The following is a 23,787-nucleotide window of genomic DNA, read 5'->3' as shown; positions in this document are numbered from 1 at the left end:
TAAGCTCTGGTTCATGCATCTTCCATAGCTCAACTTGCAATAAACGTTCCTAGCCACTTGAAAAAGTTTAGAACAAAAAAAAAGTTAATCCTGTGGATGGCAAATATACAGGGATTTTACCTTTTCATAGCAGAAGTAGTTTGAAATCTTTGCCACAGGGGCATCTACGTTAGGAGTTGTCCCAGGAACCAAATCCTCTTCAGTGAAAGTGTACTTTCTTTTAAAAGGGAGCAGGTTAAATGTATTTTTCTCGGTGTCTGACCATTCCTTAATAATTAGTTTAACATTTTTGTGAATGGAACAAACTCTTCTAGCATCTAAGCCCTAAATCATTTGATCTTGGATGGTAGACATCTTCAGTGTCTATAACAGCCTGGCTGCTTTGAGAGGCTGCTTTGTATTTTCAAAGGAAAATAAGGGACCACCAGAACAGTCATTAGAAGAATCAGACTCATATTAGACCTACAGTTCACTTTCCTACATAAGGGGTTTAAAATCAGAAGTGGAAGAATGGTCTACACCTGGGCTTGATTGGAGGGCACTGGCGATCGCTTCTTTAATCTTACTTACAAGGTATTGAACTCTTCTTCCCTGAAGATAATTTTTTTTTTCTTTAGAGATTTATCAGCAATGAATTTATTGGTATATTTCTGGCACAAGGGCTTCTTATATGCAGGGGCCAGATTTTTTTCCCCCTCAGATTTGACATTTCCCGATAGGCTTCTTTTTTTGAACCTCCATTTTTGTCTTCCTTAAAGAATGATGTAGAGGTCATCCTTGCACAATGAAACTACATGACCAAAGGGCCGGAATGATCTCAGATGTTGGCAGTACACCCACACATAAGGATCCAAAACCGAAAGTGCCATTACCTCAGAATCTGTGCTTTAAGGCCATGTTGAGGTCTGTCAAAACTAGAGGGGCAGGACAGAATTAAAAGCAGGAGGGCAAATGCTTAGACATCGGCTATCCACATCATAGCCTCTGTGCCAGTCCTTGCACTGGCATGAATAATTGGTGGGAAAGTCAAAGACCCGTGCCACTGCAGAAAGATACCAGGAAATGGCACTTCCAGGACTCCCTTCCATGCATCCAGATGGATAGAAAATTAGAGACGGTACCAGGAGGGGGTTTTTACGTTGTTTAAAACCTGTGTGTGAGACCACCTTTAAACTTCTCCTTCCTGCTCAATGAACTACTTCTGGCTTTGGCTCCTAAAAACAGCCAGAAAAAACGCATGCAATTTTTGATGTCTGCATTTTTTTGTTATTTGCACAGGCACTTTAATAACCGTTTCTTTCTTTGGTGCTTTTATTCCTACAGAAAAACCTATGGTAAAACATAAAAATCCAGACCTGAAAGCATGCTGCAAATTTTTTAAAAATCAGCGGACTAGTGCTCCAATCTAAAGGATTTCTCTGAGAAGGTGATTATGGAATACCACCTAAGGGTGTAGGTGGGACTTACCTGGTGTGGAGCACCCGTCTGATGACAGGCGTCCACACGGTCAGTCCAAGGAGGCTTTGAAATATACCCAGAAGAGCACAATCCCAAATAGGGAGAGCACGCAGGTGGAGCGACCTCAGTCAAGAACACCGTAAACAAGGTAGAAAAAAATCCCACCCTCCTTCGCAATTCAGATTATTCAAGAAATATAGGTCTATTGATAGAAATAACTTACTTCATAGAAAAACTTTAAAAAAAAACTGCACATCATAAATTCCCCCATTTCATATATATACACATACAGTTGAGTCCAGAAGTATTAAACAGTGTTAGTCACTGTACAGCACCATTAAAATGTAATTAAATTATAGATTGTCCGAATCAGTTTCAGGGGTTCAACAAAAATACTGCGTTAGTTGGTTGGTTATTACAGCGATTTCTTTACAAAATTCCTCCATATTCACATGCTCAAAAGTAAATTGACAACTGAGCAATTTGCAGGTTTACGGTTCTGTCCAATGTGGTCTGTTACCTCATTTCAAGAACCTGTTCTAGTCTCGTGTGGTGCTGAGTTCTTTGGTTCTCGCTCACGACCTGAAGGTTGCTGGTTCAATCCCTGCATGGTTCAGGTAGCTGGCTCAAGGTTGACTCAGCCGTCCATCCTTCTGGGGTCGGTAAAATGTGTACCCAGCTGTAAAGAGATGACTGGGAAAGGCAAACCACCCCCCCTTGAATCCCGAAAGTTGGACCAGATGAGCCTGGAGGTCCCTTTCAACTCTACCATTCTATGATTCTATGACGCACAAAAATAGTCTGCCAAGAACACGTCACGATGTGATGTCACTTTAAAGAGTCAGTCATGACTCGGTGCTTGCACCAGGGGACATTACCTTTACCTTACCTCGGCAGCACATCTTTGTGCTGGAAAGAATAATGTGGTTGGCGACATGATTTGTTCCAGTGCAGCCGGAACAAAGACTTATTTGTTTCAGTTTCAGCAGATTTCAACAATAGACACACCAGGGTTGGGGTTAGAAGGTTGGGGTTTCACACAAAATGTGAACAAGCTCCAGAGGCAAAATGTCTGGGGTAAATTCCAAGTTCTGAATTTGCATTCGTTGACAGGTCCAGGGAACTCTCAATATGTCGCCCAAGGAGGAGTCCGTGCCATTGAAGGCAGCTACCATTAGCCTGAAAGAGTACTGATGAGCTCAGTGGCTCCAAAAGGCCTAGAAGAATACATAACCACCACCGAAGTGAACAAATACAGATTTCCTTGACAAAGAAAGGCTACAATCAAGAGATGCCTTCATGAATGTAAAAACAGAGGGTCTATATCAAAATGCTAACCTCTAGTAATGCTCAACTGAGATCAGATCTGAAAATGATACCCAGGGCTAGAACAAGACTCTTTGGACAGATGAAACAAAGAACTACCTGTGCCAGAATGATGGGAAGAGGACAGAATGTAGAAGGAAAGGAAGGGCTGTCAACATGGTGGAGGAAGTGGTATGGCATGGGCATGTATGGCTGCCAATGGAACTGGTTCTGTGGTGTTCATAGATTATGTGGCTGTGGAGAGATGTAGAAGGATGAATTTTGAAGTGTATGGAGCTATACTTTCAGCTCAGATTCAGTCAAATGTTGCAAAAAAAAAAAAATATTGGACAGTGCATAGGTATAGATGCATAAAGACCCAAAGCACACAGTGAAAACGACCCAACAGGTTCTTAAACCAAAATAGTGGAATATTCTTTAATGTTCTATAATATTAATATTCTTTCAAGACCTGAGTTTTTTCATTTTCATATCCCTGCCTTTCAAGAGACTTTTTTCCTCACCGACATAAGATGCACGAGTGCTTGCTTTTTTGTGTGTCAAGTTGTTTTTCTTTAATGGTACTAGTTAATGTAATATCAGGGTTTATGTGGGCCCTCAGGCAACAGAGGCACAGTGGGCCCCCGTTATAAAATTTTATCACATGGTATATAAATAATTCTACTGTAAAGTACATACATAATTGCTGCAATGTTGTATAAAAGTAATTCTGCTACATAATGTATAAGTAATTGCCAGCATATAGTATATAAAAGCAGTAAATAAAATTGCTAGCATACAGTTTAATTATACACTAGATATGAAAAAATATATACATTGGGGACAGCATATCTATAAGGGTACATTCACACGTACTGTAATTGGTGCAGATGTTCTGCAGCGGAATATCAACACAAAAATCTGCAATATTTCAGCCTCAAAATGCGCACCAATGGTGTGCTTTTTTTTAGGCTGATCTTTTGTGGATACACAGTTAATTTTACCCTTTCAAAAGAAGGGGGTGAAGTCTGATGCAAAAGGTCTGTACTACCTTCCACTACGTGTGAACATACCGCAAGACAACTTTTATTACATGGTGGGCTTAGATACAGCGGCTCAGCTCTAGTACCTCTCTAAATAATGCGGCCACCATCTATCAGGCCGCCTGCACACGGGCGGAAATCCCGCGGCGGTATTTCCCGCGGGATTTCCGCCACTGAAAGTTTGCATAGGAGTGCATTACAATACGCACTCATATGCAGACGGCCGCGGTTTGGCCACGCGAAATCTCGCGCGGCAAACAAACCGCGGCATGTCCTATTTTTGTGCGGGGCTCGCACTCACCCGGCCGCTGGCTCCGGTCTGCGCATGCGCCGGCTGCGCCGCAGCCGGCACATGAAAGAGCCGGGGCCGCCAGGCGCGGGTGAGTACGCGCTCGTCCCTGCAGGCTCTCGAGTCGGGTCCCGCGGTGAGAATTCTCGCTGCCGGATCCGACCCGCTCGTCTGCAGGCGGCCTTAATCAGATAAAAGTTCTACACTGTGATAATGATTACAGCGCAGCTACCTTCAGTGATCACAGGTGTTGTTTCCGCTGTGTCATATGCATTTCCCTTTTCTTCTGTTTAGGCTCAGAACACCATGACTGTTTCTGCCAGGCATGACTCCTCTGTACACAAACTACCCATCCTATTTTTTTTCTTCCTGCCCCTCAGGTTCGTCTGGGTTCATACCAGTGTTCTGAATTCAGTTTTCCCATCCATCAAAAGAGCAACAGTGCAGGACTGACTATAATGGGGTTTGTCCAGCTTCTGTCCTGCCGTCCAGTATTTTTCCCCAGACAAAACGCTTATATTGTCTGGGGTTTTAATGGAAATCTGTGATAGAGCCTAGTCTAAACCTGTTATTTCCATCAGTAAGTGTGTATCATATCATATGTGTGCAACCTTTTTTTCAACTGGCTAACATTGGAGGAGGTGGGTCCAGTGAATAAAGCTGTTGATAAAGGCTACTATAGCCGAAACGCGTTCAGCGCGAACCTGTGAGCTGTATGCTTTTTTTTACTCAATAAAGAATGAAATTTTTTTTAACGGTAGCAGCTCCTCTCCACTTCTACTTTTCTTTATATGGAATTTAGCAGTTTGCCGTCGGCTGCTTGAGGACGGAGCTCCTGTTAAATCTCAGATCTCCCTGCAACACTGGAAGATACTGCTGGTGAGGTGAGCCCATATTTCTTTTTTGGCTGGTCCAGTGAATACTCTGCTATAGGGCCCAGCAAGAAGCAACTGAAGGCAGATGCAGTAGAGGCACTGCAAAGCATCTCAAGGGAGGAAGCAGAATTTGATGAAGCCTATGCATTCTAAACTTCAGGGAGCCATGGGCTGCAAAGTGTGTGCATCGAGTTATTAAATACAACACATTTATAATTATGTTAGTTAGTCCCATCACTTTTAAGCCTGTGAAAATGGAGTGGCTATGTAAAAAATGGCTATAACTCCTAAATGGTAAATGCAATATTTTTGTCAAGCCCCTTGAATTAGGGCTAAAAATCTACGCTTTAGGCTGAACTCACACAGCCATAAGTGTAAAATGCTGCAGGGGTCACACAGCGTTTAACAGCTCTGGAGACTGCAGTGACCCGGAGTACTGCAGTGTATGGCGGTAAAATTGTACAGCGCATAACAGAGTATCTCACACAGTATACCATTTTTTGTTTATATTTCCTGCACTGTCACAAATGTAATTGCAATTAAGGGGTTAAAGAATGTGATGTATCATTTTTGTGCATATATAGGCTAGCCTTACATGCCACAATCCAGTAAAGACTCGTGTAATCAATATCCTACTGAAAGCAAAAATTCACAGTGTAGCCTTTAATATAGAAGGTCACAAGATGACCCTGTTGGTCTCCAATATAGGAATTCTCACGCCCCACCTAAATGTGTAAGCAAGCTACATATGAAGAGAGTCATGTACTTCTGGATCCAAACAACTGCATTAATTTGTAAGTGGCTAGTTTAATAGAAGTCTGTGAAGGCATTAGCTTGCCTACGATGTCGCCAGCATACAAGACCATGAAAATCTATTTGATTGAATAAAAAAGTGTATTGAAATCCAATACCAAATAATAATCATGATGTTATAAAAAAAAGTCACAATAAAAAGATACATTCTAAACACTACAGAGAAAGCAATTAAAAAAAATAATGGATTTTCTGTACAGAAAAGACTGGGTGTAGTGGAGGAGAAGGACAATATACACAAGGATGTGTGGGGATGTTTGATTTCATTTACAACACAAGGAAGTCACACAAGATGGAAAATAGTTTGTTATGTGAAAGTGCTGAAAACAGCTTTGTTAAAAGGCGGCTCCTTTTGCCTCTTCTTGTAGCCACTATGACACAGGGCTTCTCCATGTTAGCAAATGAGGAAACCGCTCCATCTTTTCAGCCCGCATGTACTGCACGGATCCAGACATCCCATCTAGCTGCAGCAGTCCAATACAGTTACCTCATCGGGTCTCAAGCCTTAGAAATGGACGGAGATGTGGAAAAAACGTCTAGCCAAAATTTAGGAATGGTGGGGGAGTAACACTGTTTTAAGTCTCACAGAGGCTGGAGGGGGAGTTGCTGCCAACTGATGTGATCTGCAGCCTAGAAACACTGCACAAAATACAACCGTCCTCTTGCATTCCTGCTGGCCACAAGGTGGGGCGAAACACTGAGCCACAGCAACAGAGTGATGACCCATCAGCAGTAAAAAGAACAAAAGCAATGGCAACACACAATATTCCTCCATGGATAACATAAAATTTCTCTTTTGTTTCATATAAACCCCCCAAAAATCTTATAAATCAGAGGAAATAAAAGGTACAGAATACTAGGCCTCAGCCCTTGGTGGTTGCCACAGCAGAAAATCTGGGCTCCCCACTTGCTTCTTGTCTGTACATTTCGGTGTGGCACAAAAGCCCCTGAAGGATTGACGTGCCTCTGTCCATACAGTGTCAAGTTTGCCTCTGTGGTGGGGATGTGTTCTTTCATGCTGTGGTTATGGCGTTCAGATCCTTCATCAACCCCTCAAGGTGAGCCATCTCTTTGCTTAACTCGTCTGGTTCATAGCTCTAAGAACAGAAAACAATCCAGTTTGGCCTTATGCATCATATGTAAGTACTAAACATAGCAGAATTAGCAGCAGCTGCGGGGATGAAAGTTTTAATGCTTAAAGTGAAATTCTATCACTGATACAGAATTCAGCAAATGTAACATATTCCCAATATCTCTTCGCAACTTTTTCTTTTAGTGCTGTTGTCACTTTCCAGTTTTTTCTACATTGTTTGCAAAAAAGTTTGTTGGTATATTGAAATCATGAACACAGACTAACTGATGCATCTGACTGCCATTATGGAGTCGGGAAGGAATTTTTTCCCCCCAAATGGGCTAAATTGGCTCCTGCCTCTTTTTTTTTTTTTTGCCTTCCTCTGGATCAACAAGGGGAAGGGGGTGGAAACAGGCTGAACTAGATGGACATAGTAACTTTGTCTTCTTTCAGCCTTACATACTATGTTATGATGGAACTGAACAGCGCCGTACGGACCCCATTGACTATAACAGGGTCTGTTCAGCTTACTGGAAGAAAAAATGCTGCAAGCAGCGCTATAGCTTTGGGTATTTTGTGCCAGATCTGGAGGTTCTAGCATAGATGTGAACCCGGCTATAGCTTTAAGTTTTTCTAATTTCTACTTTAGAGTACAAAAGGTTGTAGTGGTAAATGGTCATGTAAGGGAGACTTCAGAATTTGAAGAAAGAAAATGTTTAAATGCAGAAAACTAAAAATGCCACCATTAAGCAAATGGAAGTTTGCAGAAAAAAAAATTCTGCATGCTTTATCGGGCATTAATTGCATGTGGATATTTTTAGTCATTTCAATTAAATTGTGAAAATCAGCATCTGAACCTACATGTAAACCTGCAGTTATACAAGGCAATGTTCTGGTGAAAAGGTAATAGAAAAATTCAATATACAATGCAAACTATTTAGGATAGTATATTTTCTAATGAAGAGATTGCAGACTGGGAGAATATACATACACATTCTGAGCCCTCAAGCATCCTGCTGGTCTCTAGCGGCTCCGGGGCACTGGGCACAGTAACTGGAAGTGGAGGACGTACTCTTCCCAGGGTACCAAGAGATGCAGTTTTTACTGAGAGCGCAGAAGGAGCTGGAAATACAGCAAATATATTAAACCAAACACAAAATATATATATATTTCAAATGATCTAGTTGAGATTACCTTGTTGTGCCAGAAGTGGTGAACTAGGCAATGGTTCATAGGCTGAGCCAGGCGCAGGAGCTGGAACAGCTGGCACCGCAAAGCTCTTTAAGGGATGAGATGGTCTGATATGTGCAGTAGGAATACTGGGACCAGAATCCTCATCCATTGAACCTGGCAGAAAACTTGCACCTGGAGGATCTGGATCTTCTGGACCAGTTTGTGAAGATGATGATGCAGCTACCACTGTATCACAGCTGGGAGTATGACGCACTGACTCTAAATCGTCCAAAAAAAATAAATAAATAAAAAAAGGTTATTCCACAAATCTGAAAATTGTATATCTTAACCCCTTCCCTTTATATAAATGGCTATATATGTCTTAACTGCATATGCCCCATGGCTCAGGAGCTGAACACACTCCATACACAGAGAGCTTTGGTTGCTTTTGGTCTTTTACGGCCGATACCCATCCAGCCGCAACTGGAGAGAACTAGGATCTTGGCTGTAAACCCTTTAAATACTGCTGTTTGCTTTGACAGTGGCATTTAAATGTCCCAATCGGTCAGGATTAAAATGCCCTGAATATCCATCGTGACAAGGTTGCAGGGGTGCCGTCTGGGCGTTATGGCAGCCTGTGGCCTTCTGAAGGTCCCCAGGACTGTTATAATTGTTTGCCTATTAAAATACAGTATAATGCAATACCATAGTCTACATGCACCCTTTCAGCATCATAAAACTGGTATTCTTTACTGTAAGAGCAGCAAGACTATGAATCATGTAACACATGACCTGTTGAAGTTGTTTTTTTTTTTTTTAAGACTGGTGTTGAGAAATATTATGCACAAGATATGATGCATGTACTATTCACTGTAACATGAGACAATACACTATTTGCCCATTATTTTAACATTTTAGTGTGACAGAATGCAAGCTACTTATCTACATTATCAGTCTTTTTTGAAGCTAGAAGGCAGCCATTAGTAGTTAGTGGAATAGTACTTGTGGCATGATGTCTGTGTTACACATATATACATTTCCAATAACAATACAATTTTTAGTAGTTTTACTATTTTTATATTAATCAGCAGAGGCATTAAATGGTTAATTGGCCCTAGTATTTGTGTATCGGAGATAGGAAATGTGTGATGAAAATGATTACAATGTGTGGACAGTGTTGCAGCCTATACGGACATTATATAAGCAACAGTAAATCCAGGATTCCTTCATACTTGAGCTATCCCACGTTGTACTTGGGGGTACAAAGAGCCAGAAAAGGGATCCTCAACGAAATCCAATCTTTTCTGTTTTTCTCTCACCTGTAGCCTGAGGAGCACCATTCAACACGTGCAGCATGAACCCAGGTACAGAACGGAAATGAGAATTATCGATGGAATGGATGGGATGAGCACTGACAACCGCTGAAACAGAGACAGAATGGTGAATGCTTGCATAATGCAATGATATAACAAGATGGTATCATGATAAAAAAAACAACAGGAGTGAGTGTTAGAAAGCAGTAATGACGTAATGGGATCAGGGGAATAAGTGGAACATAAAAGAAATAAATCATGGAACTGTGGATGGAGAAGAATGAAAGTTTGAAAATGGTACAATGTAACACTAAAAGGAAAGGATCATGGATGGAGCAACATCCAACACCAGATACTCATTAAATCAAACATCCGACTATGAAACTGAGCTTTATTGACCGCTTACCAGCACAATGCACTTCCAAACGTTAGACCGGAAGATATTCCTGATCTTATATAAGGCTCATCACTCATGGAAAACCTAGCAAACTAATTGCAATGTAAACTGAAAGAACTGTCACACGTTTAACCTCTTTTTTTTTTGTTGTTTCTCCTTACCCACCTTCATAAAGAGTATGTACAAAAGGTATAAGTGAAATTGTTTTTTCTCCTACATTGACTTCAGCATGTCTTTGCATCTACTTCCATCCTGACTGTATTATGTACTTTGTATCTACTCTCCAAATCTCCAATAAAAATTTAAATGTTCAAAAACAAAAAGCTTAAACCCAACAGCTGACTGAGGCAGACAGTCAATTCATTTCTTGTAATTCGTGTAGACCCTTTGGAAGTACTCACGTTGTGGAGGTTGCGAGTCAAATGGCATCATTATTTTAGGTCTCATCCCTCGACGACCAGCAAGTGAGGACACAGAATCCTCAGATTCCAGGCCTAGAAAAAAATATATATATACATCTAGCCAACTCAACTTTTTCATCATCATTCCAGTTTTTACTTAAATGTCATAAAGCAAGAATATAGTGGCTGACACAGTGTGACCTTAACAATGTTTCTCATCACCTCGGTATGAATTACTGTGCTGGTGAATGCTGCCTTCTGTGGTGCTATCTCCGGGGGTGAGATCCTGAGGGGATCGAGGTAGGGTGCTGTCCGTTAGCATTGGGTTAGTCTCCGGGGATTTATCCACTGGTTTCAACTCTAGTCTCTCATGATGAATCCAGAGGTCAGGAGGCTTTACATCCTTAGAGTTACCCTTGTATTTATGGGATCCATTCACGGATTTACATGCAGCTCTTTTCCTTATAATCAAAGTCAATAGCAACAGATGAGAGTTTTAAGAAATCGACTTTTCCACCAATTTAAGAAAAATAAAGTAAGCATCTTTCAGAATACAAAATGTTATCGTATGACTCATAAGAGATATTTAAAGACCACCACAGTCAGAATGTAATCATTGTGGGAACAATAACTCACTTTTTATGATGGGAGCTGGAACGACGAGAGCAGATAGCTGCAATAACCACAGCCACCAAGACTATTATACCTCCAAGAGATACAATGATTGTAAGCAGCATGTTCTGATCCAAGGAGGTGGGACTCCCGTGAGGACTATTACTGCCTGCGGAAGTTCAAAGATGGCCAAGGTTAGAAGAAAACAAGTTCTTTTCAGAGATTTACATTAATATTTATTGCACGTCTATTTGATATAAAAGAAAATCACATTGACTATTACCTCCAGGTGGGGGTACTCCGATATCTGGAGTGCGGCTTCCTTTTCCTGTTACACCTGATGCTGAAAGAAACACATATATAAGAAAAAGCTTAAAGTGGAAATCTCAATGTGGACATAGATGGTTTACTGTTCGGATAGTACATCACTGTCCGATGACTGGGGGTCTCACTGCAATGACCTCTAGCAATTGCAAGAGCGAAGTGGCAGTGGCACTAGGAAAGTGTCATTCCACTTAGTCCTATCAGCATGTTTGGCCTCTGAAGGTTCTCTATAAACATAACTACCATTAAAGCATAGCTCAGCCTAAAACACAACATATAACAATTTCAAGTCAAATACATGATGAGGTGGTTCTAAAAATCTATGTATTTCTAATTTAAAAAATGCAACTGAGAGGCAGAAGGATATCCCAGTTCACATGTAATAAACTAACAAGTTTTTACCTTGATTGTTAGGTATGTAGGGTGTTGATTCTGCCATAGGAAGGCGTTAATAAAAACAGGTTGCAGTGGTCAGTAAAATTAAGCAAACATTTCAGAGTATGATGCATGAATAGTCTGAAAGTGCGTCATGTTTAATGAAAAACAAAGAAATTCACATTAAATTGCAAAGATTTGATTAGATAGCACTGTCTAACCAGCTGTATTTAGCAGAGCATGATGAAGGAACCTTTACACGCTCAAAAGAGCGAATTCACATGATAGTCATCCAGTGTAAGTATGGCCACCAATAGGGTGACTATCGATAAGTCGCTAGTTGTTTTGTTTTAGTTTACCAAAGGGAAAAAAAGTCGTCAGTTGTTCAAAAGTCGTCTAGTATAAAGTCATAGTCATTCGTATTTGAACGACTTGCAAATAAATTTGCATGCACAGTATATCCCTTCTATGAAGGAGAACTCCGCAAACAAATGAACAATCATTGCTCCATGTAAAAAGTAAACGAAGGACTGTTTATACGCTTCAAGGACTTTCCAGAGCAGCATCTGAATGACAGTTGCTCCGTGTAAAGGTGCCTTAACACGGGCAAGAAAATTGTGACATTTGTGCGATACGAGACGCACAAATACAAAACCCCAATATTTTGAATGGGGTCATACACATGAGCGATGTTTCCCTGCATGGCATCGCGATGTGGTGCTATGTGGGAAACAAACTGTGGCATGTTCTATCTTGCTGCATTCTCTCGTATCACAGTGCCCATTGTTTTTAATGGGGTCCACGGCATCTTCGCAGTATGTGTTAAGTGCACACAATGCAAGGTCTCTCATTAAAAACAATGGGAAAAACTCCACGAACCTCTGCTGCGTCTGGCAGCCGCAACGGAGTATCGCTACAGCGAGGCGGTTTTGACATAAAAACGCCTCGCATACATGGGGAATTCACATGGAGGGCGAGCACTATGCGCTGCGTGATTCACAGCCTCATATCACGCACAATAATGTGAAGTTAGCCTTAAGTCAAAACTTCTAGATTTCTCTAACGAGTCACAAACCTTGTTGCATTCATCATCTTAATTAACTCATCCCTGCAGTTTCATGCTTTGTATAGCATTACTAAGCGCTTTAATAAAACAGAGTTAACTACAGATTTACACGCTTGGCCTTGCTCACCTTTTGGAGTGCGAAACGGCACAGCTTCAGACATGGGGCCCATTCCTTTTGAGTTTCGAGCCTGGATTTTGAAGTAGTAAGGAGTATCCAGTGTCAGCTCCTGTATTTGGTGTGTCAAACGGTTTCCAACAACTGGCTCTATAACCCAGTCATGAAGCACTGCTTGAACATCTGTGCTATAATATATAATGTAACCTGTGGGGAGCAAAGTATTATTCAGGTCATGGACTGCAGGTTTAATAAATCTAGATTACTTGGCAGAAGGTTTTCTTCTAAAAGACTATTATAGAGCAGGAATTATTCAACATGGCAAAAAAATTGCTCCTTACCAGTAATTTTCCCATTGGCTTCAGATGGAGGCTGCCAGTTGACAATTATAGTACGTGGTTTCCCTTCTTTGCTTACTACGGTCACATCCTTTGGAGGAGAGGATGGCACTGAAAGAAAGGTTGAAGACCAGGATGACCTTGTGCTCTAGACTAGATGCTTTTCAAAAGGAACTCTGAAGATTGAGGACATACCTGACTCAAAGGTAGTGCCATGAGCAGTCATGCTCCATGTACTTGACCGGCGACCTTTAGTAACCATAACTGAGAATTCATACAATGTGTTAGGCTTCAAACCAGAGACCAAGTAACCTAGGGTGGTGCTGTTGGCCATCTAAGAGGTAGCAAGAAAAAAAAAAAACACTTTTAGGGAAACTTTGCATTTTATAAAGTATTGCTTACATTGAATTTCTAAATCAAGGCAGACTACTTCACACCCCTCCTATCAAACTAAAAAACAAGTCACAGTGGCTTTCTAAATGCTTACCTTATACTTTGTATTAGCAGGAATATTTGTTTTCCACCTTGCTGTGTAGTATCTGGCATCTGTTATCTTCTGGTTCTTAGGAAGGGAGTTGTCAGCCCAGGTAAGGTGCACCGTGTCACTGCTGATGATAGCAGCTTGGACCCCCACAGGGGGCAACATAGGGGTAGGCTCTGGAACTGGGGTGTATGAGGCATGAACAACGTAAACATCAACCTCAGAAGTGTCTACGTCACAGAAATGTTGCAAAAACAAAATTTGGCAACCAGAGTATAACAAAAATAAAATAAGACAGCGATGAGGAAAATAAAACCATAAAGACGACATAAAAATACATGCAAAGGTAGGAAATTAAAAGCAAATTAAAAAAGCAATGGAATGAAAGGTATAAACAAATTATCAGATAAAACAAATTAAAATATATAACACAGATGTAATGGGAAAAAATATCAATAAAGGAACACAGGAAGGAGAGAAAGAGAGAAGATATTGTTAGTGTTAGAAACAAACAATTCTCAAAAACAAGAGAATAAGCAACAAAGACCAAGTCTGCTCGCCATGGTTAATATTATGCACACCAAGTCCACAAATAGAAATTGGCGACTACCTGTATGCTGGCGGGTGACGGCACTTTCGTATAAAGGTATACCTTCTCCCACATTGTTAAAGGCTTTTAGGGAGATGACATAATGTGAGCTGGGATCTATAAAGAAAGCAAGAGAGCATGCAAGTTTATTCAGAAATGGTAAACTGGAATAATGTACAAAACTGGCATATTCACATTTGTTGTGAATTTTCACAAGCTATATAAAAACGTTGTACAGATTTATGGCCATTTAACAAATTTTTCAGGGTGCATTTCAACTATGAAGATTTCATGTTGCATATGAACGTGGCCTAAGTTGTACTGCGGACAATTCTCCAGGCATCACTACAATGAAGAATTTAAGGCTGTGGTCACACGGGGCGTAAACCCCACAGAAATCTCGCAGCGGGACCGCACAGAAAAAAGCGCAAGATTTTCGTGGCAGAAATGCAGCTTCCAAACTTGCGGCTTCGGCGCCTGCATTACACTGCAGATGTCTCTCTCCATAGAGAGGAGAGACTGCGATAAAATTGACATGCTGTGGCTTTGAATTCCACGCGGCATGTCAGTTTCAGCGCAGCTTGGCCGCAATGCCTTCTCCGCAGCGTGTGGACGAGATTTTTGCAAGTCTCGTCCATTTTGCTGCTTTATCTCTGGATAAAAATTGGCAGCAGAATTTTTGTGCAGAAAGTCCACACGGAAATTCCGCCCCGTGGAAGCCCAGCTTTAGGGTTCTAAAAAATTCCGGACAGATGACTAATTGAGGAACCTGTCTATTTTGGTAGAAAATGAAATATAGTCCAATCTGGCGCTGTTGGTTTCACATCATACTATTTACAAATACCTATACTATTATTCAGCTGAATGACAGTCTAGTGCTTCAATTTGCAAAACAGCTAAAAGCTATGGCTATCTTTATCCCATTTTTATTGCACTGCATGTACTTTTACAATTTTTTTAAATTAAAACTGTTGCACCTTTTGGTATCTACAGCTCGCATGTATATAAACTACTATACAAACTGCCCGATGCCGTTCGGCACTTATTTTGATAACCAGATCTTTGATGGCCCAGTCTGTATTCCTTCTCTCTCAACTGTCCTGAAGGTCACACTAAGTATCCTTTCTCATGGGCAAACAATTTGCCCATAGTGACTGTCCATCAATGATTGTTTTCAACTTACGATTGGTCAAGTGCCCAAGTGTTTCCATTACGGTCAGCAACACATCCCCTTTATATGAAGAGATGTGCTGCCAACAACTCATTTTTATGGCTACCTAAAATATACAGACAACGGACAAATTATCGTTTGATGAACTGGTGTCTTCACTGGACAATTTTTGGGAACTACTGTTTGCACAAACATTCGCAGATAATCGTCCCACGTTAACCCTTTCCAATCCAATTTCTATCCTGGTTTTCCTAGGGGGCTTACTCTTTTTCTGCCATTATAAAACGGCGCCATCTGCTGGCTAAAGCCAGTACTGCATGAGGTGACATGTTGGATAGGCTCCGACAGCAGAGAGGCTGGCAATATACATTAAGAGAACCCCGATGGATGTCTTCCAACATCAGAGCATAACAGCCTTTAATTATAATGTCTTCAGATGTCAGACAGTGGATTGGAAAGGGTTAAGGCCCTCTATCTGAAATCCTATTAGATTTACATTTTACTTTACTTTAGAATAGCCTCCAGGAGAGCTGAGAGGGGGCTACAGATCAAGGGGTCAGACAGAAGTGTTAAGTAGTCTGTCTTGTTGTGTACATACATTCAAGCTAAAGAAGCCAAACTGATTGAATGAAACACAATTGCAAATCTGTTTTATTTGTTAAAGTACATGCATTGCCATCAAAATATTTTTTTAAAAGGTGTCCATAGCCTTAAAATAAATTTTTTTTACAGATAGTTTTGCAATAAAGCATTGCATACAGATTGTTTAATGTCAGGGGACACTATGTCCACACGAGGGCACTATTGCAACACAGAATAATGCTGACATCAGCCACTATTAAGGCCCTTCTACACAGAACAATGGTGGTTCAAAAAATAATCGTTTAAAGGATCAAAAATAAACGAGTGTAGGCACGGCCAACGATTGAACGAAGAATAGTTTGTTCGCTTATCGTTCATTTCATGCAAGCATGAAAATAATTGTTGGCTTGTTTGCTAATCATTCAGTTTAAATATCGATCCTTCAGTCGTTCTCATTCCTTTCTACTGAACGTGCAAACAATCTGCCTGTATAAACAGGTTGTACAAGCAAGTGATCGAACTCGGACATTGTTTGCTCATTTGAACACTAGATTGTGTTTAAAAGCACTTTTAATCGTGTTGGCCACTTTTTCGCTGGTTTACAGTAATAAACGATAGGATTATTACAGTTTAGTAAAGCCTCAAGTAAAATAACACTCACCCAAGTTTTCAATGGTGTAGTAACGCTGCTTATGGTCAACACGAACCGTTTGTGCATGTGGGCTCCCAAGACCATAACCTATAGCATACCCCCGGACAACCACTTGGTGCTGATTTTCTGGAGGTGTCCAGCTTACAACAATGCTTGTTACCAATGGACGCACATGGAGAGAACTGGGCACGTCTGGAACTCGGGACTCTGAATAACAGAGTTTATCAAAGTATTAGCAAAAATTAAAAAAACACTGGAAATAGTCACAAATATCAGAAACTAGGCTCGCTCAAATGCATAATAGTACTATGGCAGAAGGTGAAAAAAAACCAGACCATATGCAATATCATTAAGTTGCAGGAAGACACTAAGATGATCACAGAGATAAAAAGAAAAAAAAAATATGAGAATGAAGATTTAAAAAAAGAAAAAAGTCTTTTGTAACTTGATTTGTAGTATACTCAAAACAATGTATAATAGAACTCCAGAAATTCTGACACTTGAGCAAAAGTGAGATAAAAATAAGGTAATCAAAAATATTTGGAATATAGTATCAGCATGGTAGGGTTGCTCTGAAAGGTAGTGACTGTGTAGTCTTCTTTCAAGTTTCTCTTCCGAACCCTGAAATACCCCTTTAACCCCTTGAGTGGCACGCCCGGAAATTTTCCGGGACGAGCTCCACTGCTCATAGCAACATAGCCCGGAAGATTTCCGGGCTATGTGTCACTATGGGAGCTGCAGAGCACAGTGCCACAAGCTGTGACATTGTGCTCTGCCTGCACTGTCCCACAGAGAACAAAGCAAGGGCTTTGAAAAACCAGCAGAAGATATTGCCGACATCGGCAATCTCCTGCACTGGTTTGTTTACAGGTTGCCATAGAGACCATCGGCTTGTCAGAAGCAAGCCGATGGTCTCTGTGGCAGGGAGAGCTGGTTGTTAGCTGTCAGAGGACAGCTAGGTACCAGCTCTTACAGCAGAGATCAGAGAAAACCTCCGATCTCTGCTGTGTTAACCCCTTACATGCTGCAGTCTATGTGACTGCAGCATGTAAAAGGGCTGTCACTGCAGCATGTAAAGGGCTGTCACCATCAGACCCCTGGAATGTGATCAGGGGTCCTGATGGGTCCCTGTGGAAGTCCCCTAAAGGGACAAAAAAAATAAAAAATAAAAAAATAAAAAGTTAAAAAATTATAAAAAATAAAAAAATATATAAAATAAAAACACTTGTCTCGCTTTACTTTGTAAAAAAAAATCAAAAATACAATCACACATGTGGTATCCATGCATCGTAATGACCCAGAGAAGGAAGTTAATGCATTATTTAACCCCTTAATGACATGGCCCCTTTTTTTCTTTTTTCCCCATTTCTTTTTTTCCTCCCCCCTGTTTAAAAAATCACAACTTGTCCCGCAAAAAACAAGCCCTCATATGGCCATGTCAATGGAAAAATGAAAAAGTTATGGCTCTTGAGACGCAACTGCAAAACTAGTTGAAATTCAATGATTAGACCATTTTAAAAAACCTGCCCTGGTGGGCACGACAGGGTGGTAGGAAACCCGCCACTCAAGGGGTTAAACCCATCGCAAGCAGTTAGCTAGTCGCTAAAAATAAAGAAATAGTTGGACTTTCAAAGCCTATTATCCAGTGCAGACATAAGGACTTTGTATATTAATGTTCAATACCCTACCATCAAGATCATTTTCAAACGTCTCTGCAGATATCCAGTCAGTAGCTGGACCACTTCCATTAACAGTCATGGCCACAACCCGGAAGCTATATTCAGTGTCACGATCAAGTCCTGGAGAAAAAAGGGTCATTAAAAATCAGAAAAATAATAAAAAAGCCTTACAGATGTTGTGTCACTAACCATTGACCAGCTGTGACAGCTGCGTATCGATCAGGATCTCGTTGGTTTCAATCTTCCTTGCAGTCTTGCGGTAACGCAGTTTATACCCTATAATCTGACCATTCTGGGTACCGGCAGGAGGCGGCTGCCACTGCACAAAAATACTCTGTGAAGGTAAAGCGATACGAATTATTTAAAAATCCAGTAAAGGTATTAAATGTCAAGCAACTTCCATCAACAATAGACTAACTTAAAAAAGCACTTCGGGGCAACTTTTTATCATTTTCCCAGGGTGCAATTGACATATAGCGCATATTAGGGAAGTTCTATTTACAGGCAGCTTTACTAATGAGAGCTACTCCAATGCCCACTTGTCCCACGTGATCAACACTATGTTGAACCGAAATCTAGAGCAGACCAGAAGTCACTTTATTTATGGCTATGAAAGCCGCAATGCAAGTCTCATGGGAATTAATAGAAAAGGTGACTTCCGGTCGGCACAGCAGATGCTGTAGGATTCAGCTCCTCACAGAGGAGGTCATATGGGACAGCGGTGGAGCGGAGCAGCTCGGTCATGAATAAAACAGAAGGTATGCACTGGATGTCAACTGCACCAGGGAAAACTATGAAAGGTTCCCTCGGAGCGCTCCTTTAACAAGACCTAGTTTACAGGCAGAGCTGAATACTTCAGTTTTAGTCATTTTGAGTGCTCTCAGCTACACTTTTATATACAAAGATGTTGTAATGGAGGCGAGAAGGAAAAATTCTTATCTCCAAACAATAAATTATAAGAGGGGTAAAAAATGATTATTTTTAACCAAGTATTTGTCAGCACTACCATAAGGTTGGAGTCTTTACCACTAGGAGGCACAATGAGGGAAATTATAACAATCTAGTCAGATAATCTCATCCACACAGATGAAAAAAAAAATGATTCTATAGGACTAGTTCACATAAAGACTAACCTATAGATAGGGCTGTATATCTAGATAAGCAGTGGATGAAGAAGTAGAAAAACAAAAACACCATAAGAAAAGTCAGGAAGAAAGAGCGATCAAAATATGATGTAGCATTTAGAAAAGGGAACTTTAGGCAAAAGACAGGACAAAGCTTATACTATAACCCATACCTGTGAGCTGCGCACCTCCAGGGTGAGGTTCTGAGGAGCCGCACTGGGCACTGTAAAAAGAAGCAAAAAAAGAATGTCAATAAGCTGTTGTAAAGTCACCAGCACAGAATTTGTATAAACATTACAATAAAATAGATACAAACCATCTGACAGAGTCCTGGCTATAACATCCTGTGTTGATACTCCAGGGCCATGTTTATTAAATGCTACCACTCGAAACGTATATTCTGTATATTTCTTCAGTCCATTTACAGTGTATGAAAGCCCTGCGATGTCAGAATCCTGCAGACAGAACACAGAATGATATCTGATGAGTATGTACAATTTTCAGAACATTTGAATACAAATATATAAAAGGGCTGCATAGAACAAGCATTGGGGCTATAACACACTTCAGAGGTTTGCACATTGCACCCTTTGAGTTTTAGGTTTCCACATCACCAAAACTTCGGACATAAAAATGCTATAGAGTTCAACGGTGGTGGTTTTGTAAAACCAGATCCATTATATTCTAGAGGGTCAAAAGATTAACAGCAAAAAGACAGGGAAAATGAAAAAAACTCCTCCTTTAAGTTCTAGAAGGAAATTTAGAAATTTTGTTCATTCCACCCCTAGGTTAATATCTAAAAATATACAAAGCAAAAAAGAAAGCGTAGGTGGAAAAATAAACCTGGCATGACAAAAAAAAATTATGTAAGCCCCCTTTCACACTAGCATTTTCCTTTCTTTAATCTTTTCCATTTTTGGAGCAGAGAAACAAAAGTAAATCTGAAATAAACAGACCAGTTTTATTTCTCATTTATTCCAATGGGTTTTAAAAACTATGTAATACTTTCAGTTTGTTTCAGTTCACTGACAAATGCACATAAATACACTACATTTAAAAACACTTTGAATTATATACAGACACAATAAGTTGCATGTAGTTTACCAGCTAACGTATAGCTTTACAAATACTTTTTGGTGTACTAGATTTTTCCACAGACTATTCTTAGGAATGTATCAGTGCAGATTAGTGTGGACTACTGTATTTTTTTTGTCGTGCCTGCTGTTCTGTCTATTACATCTAAAAATGCACTCGCAGCCCAATATACAGTTGAGATCTAAATGTTACTAAGTACTTTTATTTACCTGCTCATTCCCTGCTCCTTTCTCCATATAATAAAGCTTATAGTTCTGAATTTCTCCATTTCCAGAAAGTGGAGTTTCCCAGCTGACACTAACAGAAGTAGGGGAGATTGCTGTAGCTCGGAGATTTGGGGCTGGACCAGGAACTTGAACTGAAAGGCAAACAAACTACTTTAATATATAGAATACAATAACAGGATAAACCGTTTCCTGAAGCAAGACATGATTATGATGGCTAAAAAGGAACCAGTCACATCCCAACCACACCATAAACCAAGTGATGGTGCTGAGTACTGTTGTACCTTGTCACCACCGGAAGCTAGGGTTTGTTTTTTTCACAGGGGTTGCATGGAGGAATATCCCTGTCACGCCCCTAGCTCCCAATTGGCTTAGTTCTTGAAAGTCAGTGCTGGGTGATTTATTTTTTATACTTACCGGCTCCTGCAATCCAGCGATTTCGCCATTTGAAGTCAATGCGGCACTAAAATCTAACTATCTTCAGAGTCCTGTACATGCTCTCCCATACAAGTTGATTGGAGAACGCATGTGCACGGGACTCTAAAGAGTCAGATTTCTGTGCACTGCACAAACTCACCAAAAGGACACCGCTGGATTGGCGGGAACGGGCTAGTATAAAAAATACATCACTCGGCTCCACGCCACATCCAGTAACAGCACCATGACTTAGTTTATAGTGCAGTGGAGATTTAACAGGTTCCCTTTAAAGTTTTTTTTTACACCTCTACAAAACTTCTTACCCTCAGGTTGTGTCTCCACCTTGAGAGGAGGTGAACTTTCACCAGCACCATAATTATTATGAGCCACAACACGGAAATAATAGACTGTTTCTGGCAACAGATTCTGGATGGTGACCTGCAATTCTCCTGGTCGGCTGGTGTTCTCTACACGCTCCCTGTGTTTGATAAGCATTGTAAAGATCAGGACTACAAGAAATTATGCTTACATTACATTAAATTAGTCTGTTCCATTACTGCTTTCCATTGGAGAGCCACATTTTACACTTACTGTGACAATTAATCTATTCACTATAAACACAATTGTCGCAAATGAATAACACCAGGTCTGTGCCTTATCATATGTATGTGTGTGTACATTTATGCCTCTTCGGATCTATTTCATTTAGCCTGAGGAAGAACCCCAAGTAGGTTTGAAAGCTCACCGTATCATCATGTATCTTTGTTAGCCATTAAAAGGTATCATATCCACAAGATTACTTGGTTTCTCTTACTGAGAGCAATGCCATTTAACACAATTGTAAATTGCAGTTCAGTATTTAGTTGTTTCTAGGAATCAGACTAGTGCAATTTAAATTCCTAATATAAGAAGCTTAGTAAAATGTTTAATTATATCCACATGAAAGTCTATATAGATACACGCACATAAAAAGGAGATTTCTAGCAACAAAAACAAAAGTTGTTTGGTTGTTGTAAATAAAAAAAACCGAAACGAACGTTCTTTCATTCTGAATACCACGCAGTTGGCTGGATTCTAGACACCCAATGCTCTCACGATCCCTAGAACTCTGCTTGCGCTGTTTCAATATGGGAAGAGAGCTTCCCCTCCTCAGCTCAGTGATGTGATGTGATGAAGGGACTGGTTGCTTGATTCAGTTTATTAGCTAAGCCAGTTCGCTATTCTGTATCAGCTATGACAGAGGAGGGGGCTGGCTTAGCTAATGAACTGAGCCAGGCAACCATAACGCTTCAAACACTTCACCAATACGGAAGGGGGAGCTCTCCGCCTGTATCTTAATGAGCATGAAAGTAGAGCTTCAGGGATCGTGAAAGGGGGGATTAAATCTGGCCAACTGTGTAGTACTCTGAACAGAAGTACATTTAAGTTTTTTTAATTTCCATTTTGACACCGATCAAAACCCTTTTTATGTCCCTGGACAAAACAATTTCAATTTTATTCAATATGTGGAAGTAGAATACAAATTTTGGCAAGGTATTCCTATAGGGCATATAAAAATCTCACTGACCAGAACTGTTTGAAATTTATGCTTTAGCTGTATAAAGTCCTTGAAATTAAAAAAAATATCAACACATCATTCCAAAAATTACAAGACTTACCTGTTGATTCCCTCTTTGCTGTAATATACTTGGTAGGTAAGATTTTCTCCATGAGCATCGGCAGGCACACGCCACGTCAGCTTGATGAAGCGCGTTGACACCAAAGAGGCCACAACATCCCGCGGGGATGAAGAAAGGGGACCTCCTGGTGTGGCAGCTACATGGTGAGCAGTGGCACGGGTCAGTGAAGGGGCAGGAGAGGTTGGGACGGTAACACCTTGACATGGTTCAGTTGGGAAGGGGAGGGGAAGGGGACAAGCACAGGCACACAGACACAAAGCGAAAAACAAGAACAGAAAATAAACAAAACAAACCAAGCACAGCCTCCATGCAGACATGGGCCATTTGCCAATCAGGATGACACCGCTAAAAAATAAGGAGTCAACAATTTGTGATTCTTTGAAACTGTGATAACTAAACATTGACCCCTCAAGCTTCATGCGGTACCAACTCTGGCTGGCAATGCAGCCCACAAACATGCAAAATAGCAAATGTATCCCACTAACTATCCAATGAGACCAGCAGCATTCAGCCGCATTGCAGGTCTCCAAATTGTATATGGGATAAATTAGCTTAATAGTACTCACTGAAATGATAAAGCCCTTCAAATTCCAAAATATATATATATATACTCCAATATAAGCTATTAGAAATGTTTTTTTTTCACACCAAACTTTTTTTTTTTTAATAATTGTGCATTGGAACAAACCAATCTGAAAGTAGGAAGGACTGTATCATTAGCGATCACACAACATTGCATGCAAAATACAGAAACCACAATATGTAGAAAAAGTCAAAACTACAGTGGGCAACTGCAAGGCACACTTTTTGATACACGATAAGCAACATCTATGTTTTGGTAAATTTAAAAGACCTATATATATTTTCATCATGGGATTTTTTTTTTCCATTTGTTATGACATATGATCACAAAACTCAATGTCAGGAAGCCATGGGGCGCTTTCCATGACACAGAAAGCAGCAGGCTACATGACGCATGAAGAGGAGGATGCTATGTAGGGGGTGCCGGAAAAGAGAATCACTTAGACACTAGGTGGGAGACATCACAAAAAGGTAAGGGTCACTGGAAAAATATCCTGCAGATGGGACTACGGAGAAAAGTCAGTTCTCAAATAGTTTAACTAC

General features: G+C 40.5%; 1 protein-coding gene across 9 annotated transcripts in view; it reads right to left on the bottom strand.

Moving 5' to 3' along the window:
- Positions 1–5,845: 5,845 nt before the first annotated feature.
- The window catches only part of NEO1 (neogenin 1), a 121,927-nt gene continuing 103,985 nt past the window's right edge, over positions 5,846–23,787 (bottom strand). Inside the window, exons 8-29 of one of the 9 annotated variants that reach the window (XM_066592344.1) lie at positions 22,642–22,858; positions 21,307–21,461; positions 20,552–20,700; positions 19,564–19,702; positions 19,421–19,470; positions 18,313–18,457; positions 18,133–18,243; positions 16,454–16,651; positions 14,061–14,156; positions 13,457–13,680; positions 13,165–13,303; positions 12,973–13,080; positions 12,644–12,838; positions 11,478–11,507; positions 11,035–11,094; positions 10,776–10,920; positions 10,362–10,600; positions 10,140–10,232; positions 9,348–9,449; positions 8,050–8,307; positions 7,847–7,977; positions 5,846–6,880 (exon numbers count right to left, since the gene is read on the bottom strand). In XM_066592344.1, the coding sequence (XP_066448441.1) occupies positions 6,797–6,880; positions 7,847–7,977; positions 8,050–8,307; positions 9,348–9,449; positions 10,140–10,232; positions 10,362–10,600; positions 10,776–10,920; positions 11,035–11,094; positions 11,478–11,507; positions 12,644–12,838; positions 12,973–13,080; positions 13,165–13,303; positions 13,457–13,680; positions 14,061–14,156; positions 16,454–16,651; positions 18,133–18,243; positions 18,313–18,457; positions 19,421–19,470; positions 19,564–19,702; positions 20,552–20,700; positions 21,307–21,461; positions 22,642–22,858 (3,068 nt within the window). In that variant the 3' untranslated portion in view covers positions 5,846–6,796. The remainder of the gene's footprint in view (positions 6,881–7,846; positions 7,978–8,049; positions 8,308–9,347; positions 9,450–10,139; positions 10,233–10,361; positions 10,601–10,775; positions 10,921–11,034; positions 11,095–11,477; positions 11,508–12,643; positions 12,839–12,972; positions 13,081–13,164; positions 13,304–13,456; positions 13,681–14,060; positions 14,157–16,453; positions 16,652–18,132; positions 18,244–18,312; positions 18,458–19,420; positions 19,471–19,563; positions 19,703–20,551; positions 20,701–21,306; positions 21,462–22,641; positions 22,859–23,787) is intronic. The other 8 variants (XM_066592348.1, XM_066592347.1, XM_066592351.1 and 5 more) reach the window with 8 other exon arrangements.

This window comes from Eleutherodactylus coqui, chromosome 2 (assembly GCF_035609145.1).
Source record: "Eleutherodactylus coqui strain aEleCoq1 chromosome 2, aEleCoq1.hap1, whole genome shotgun sequence".
Taxonomy (NCBI): Eukaryota; Metazoa; Chordata; class Amphibia; order Anura; family Eleutherodactylidae; genus Eleutherodactylus; species Eleutherodactylus coqui.
Note: the sequence above shows the minus strand (reverse complement) of the source record. Positions and strands in the feature narration are given on the sequence as shown.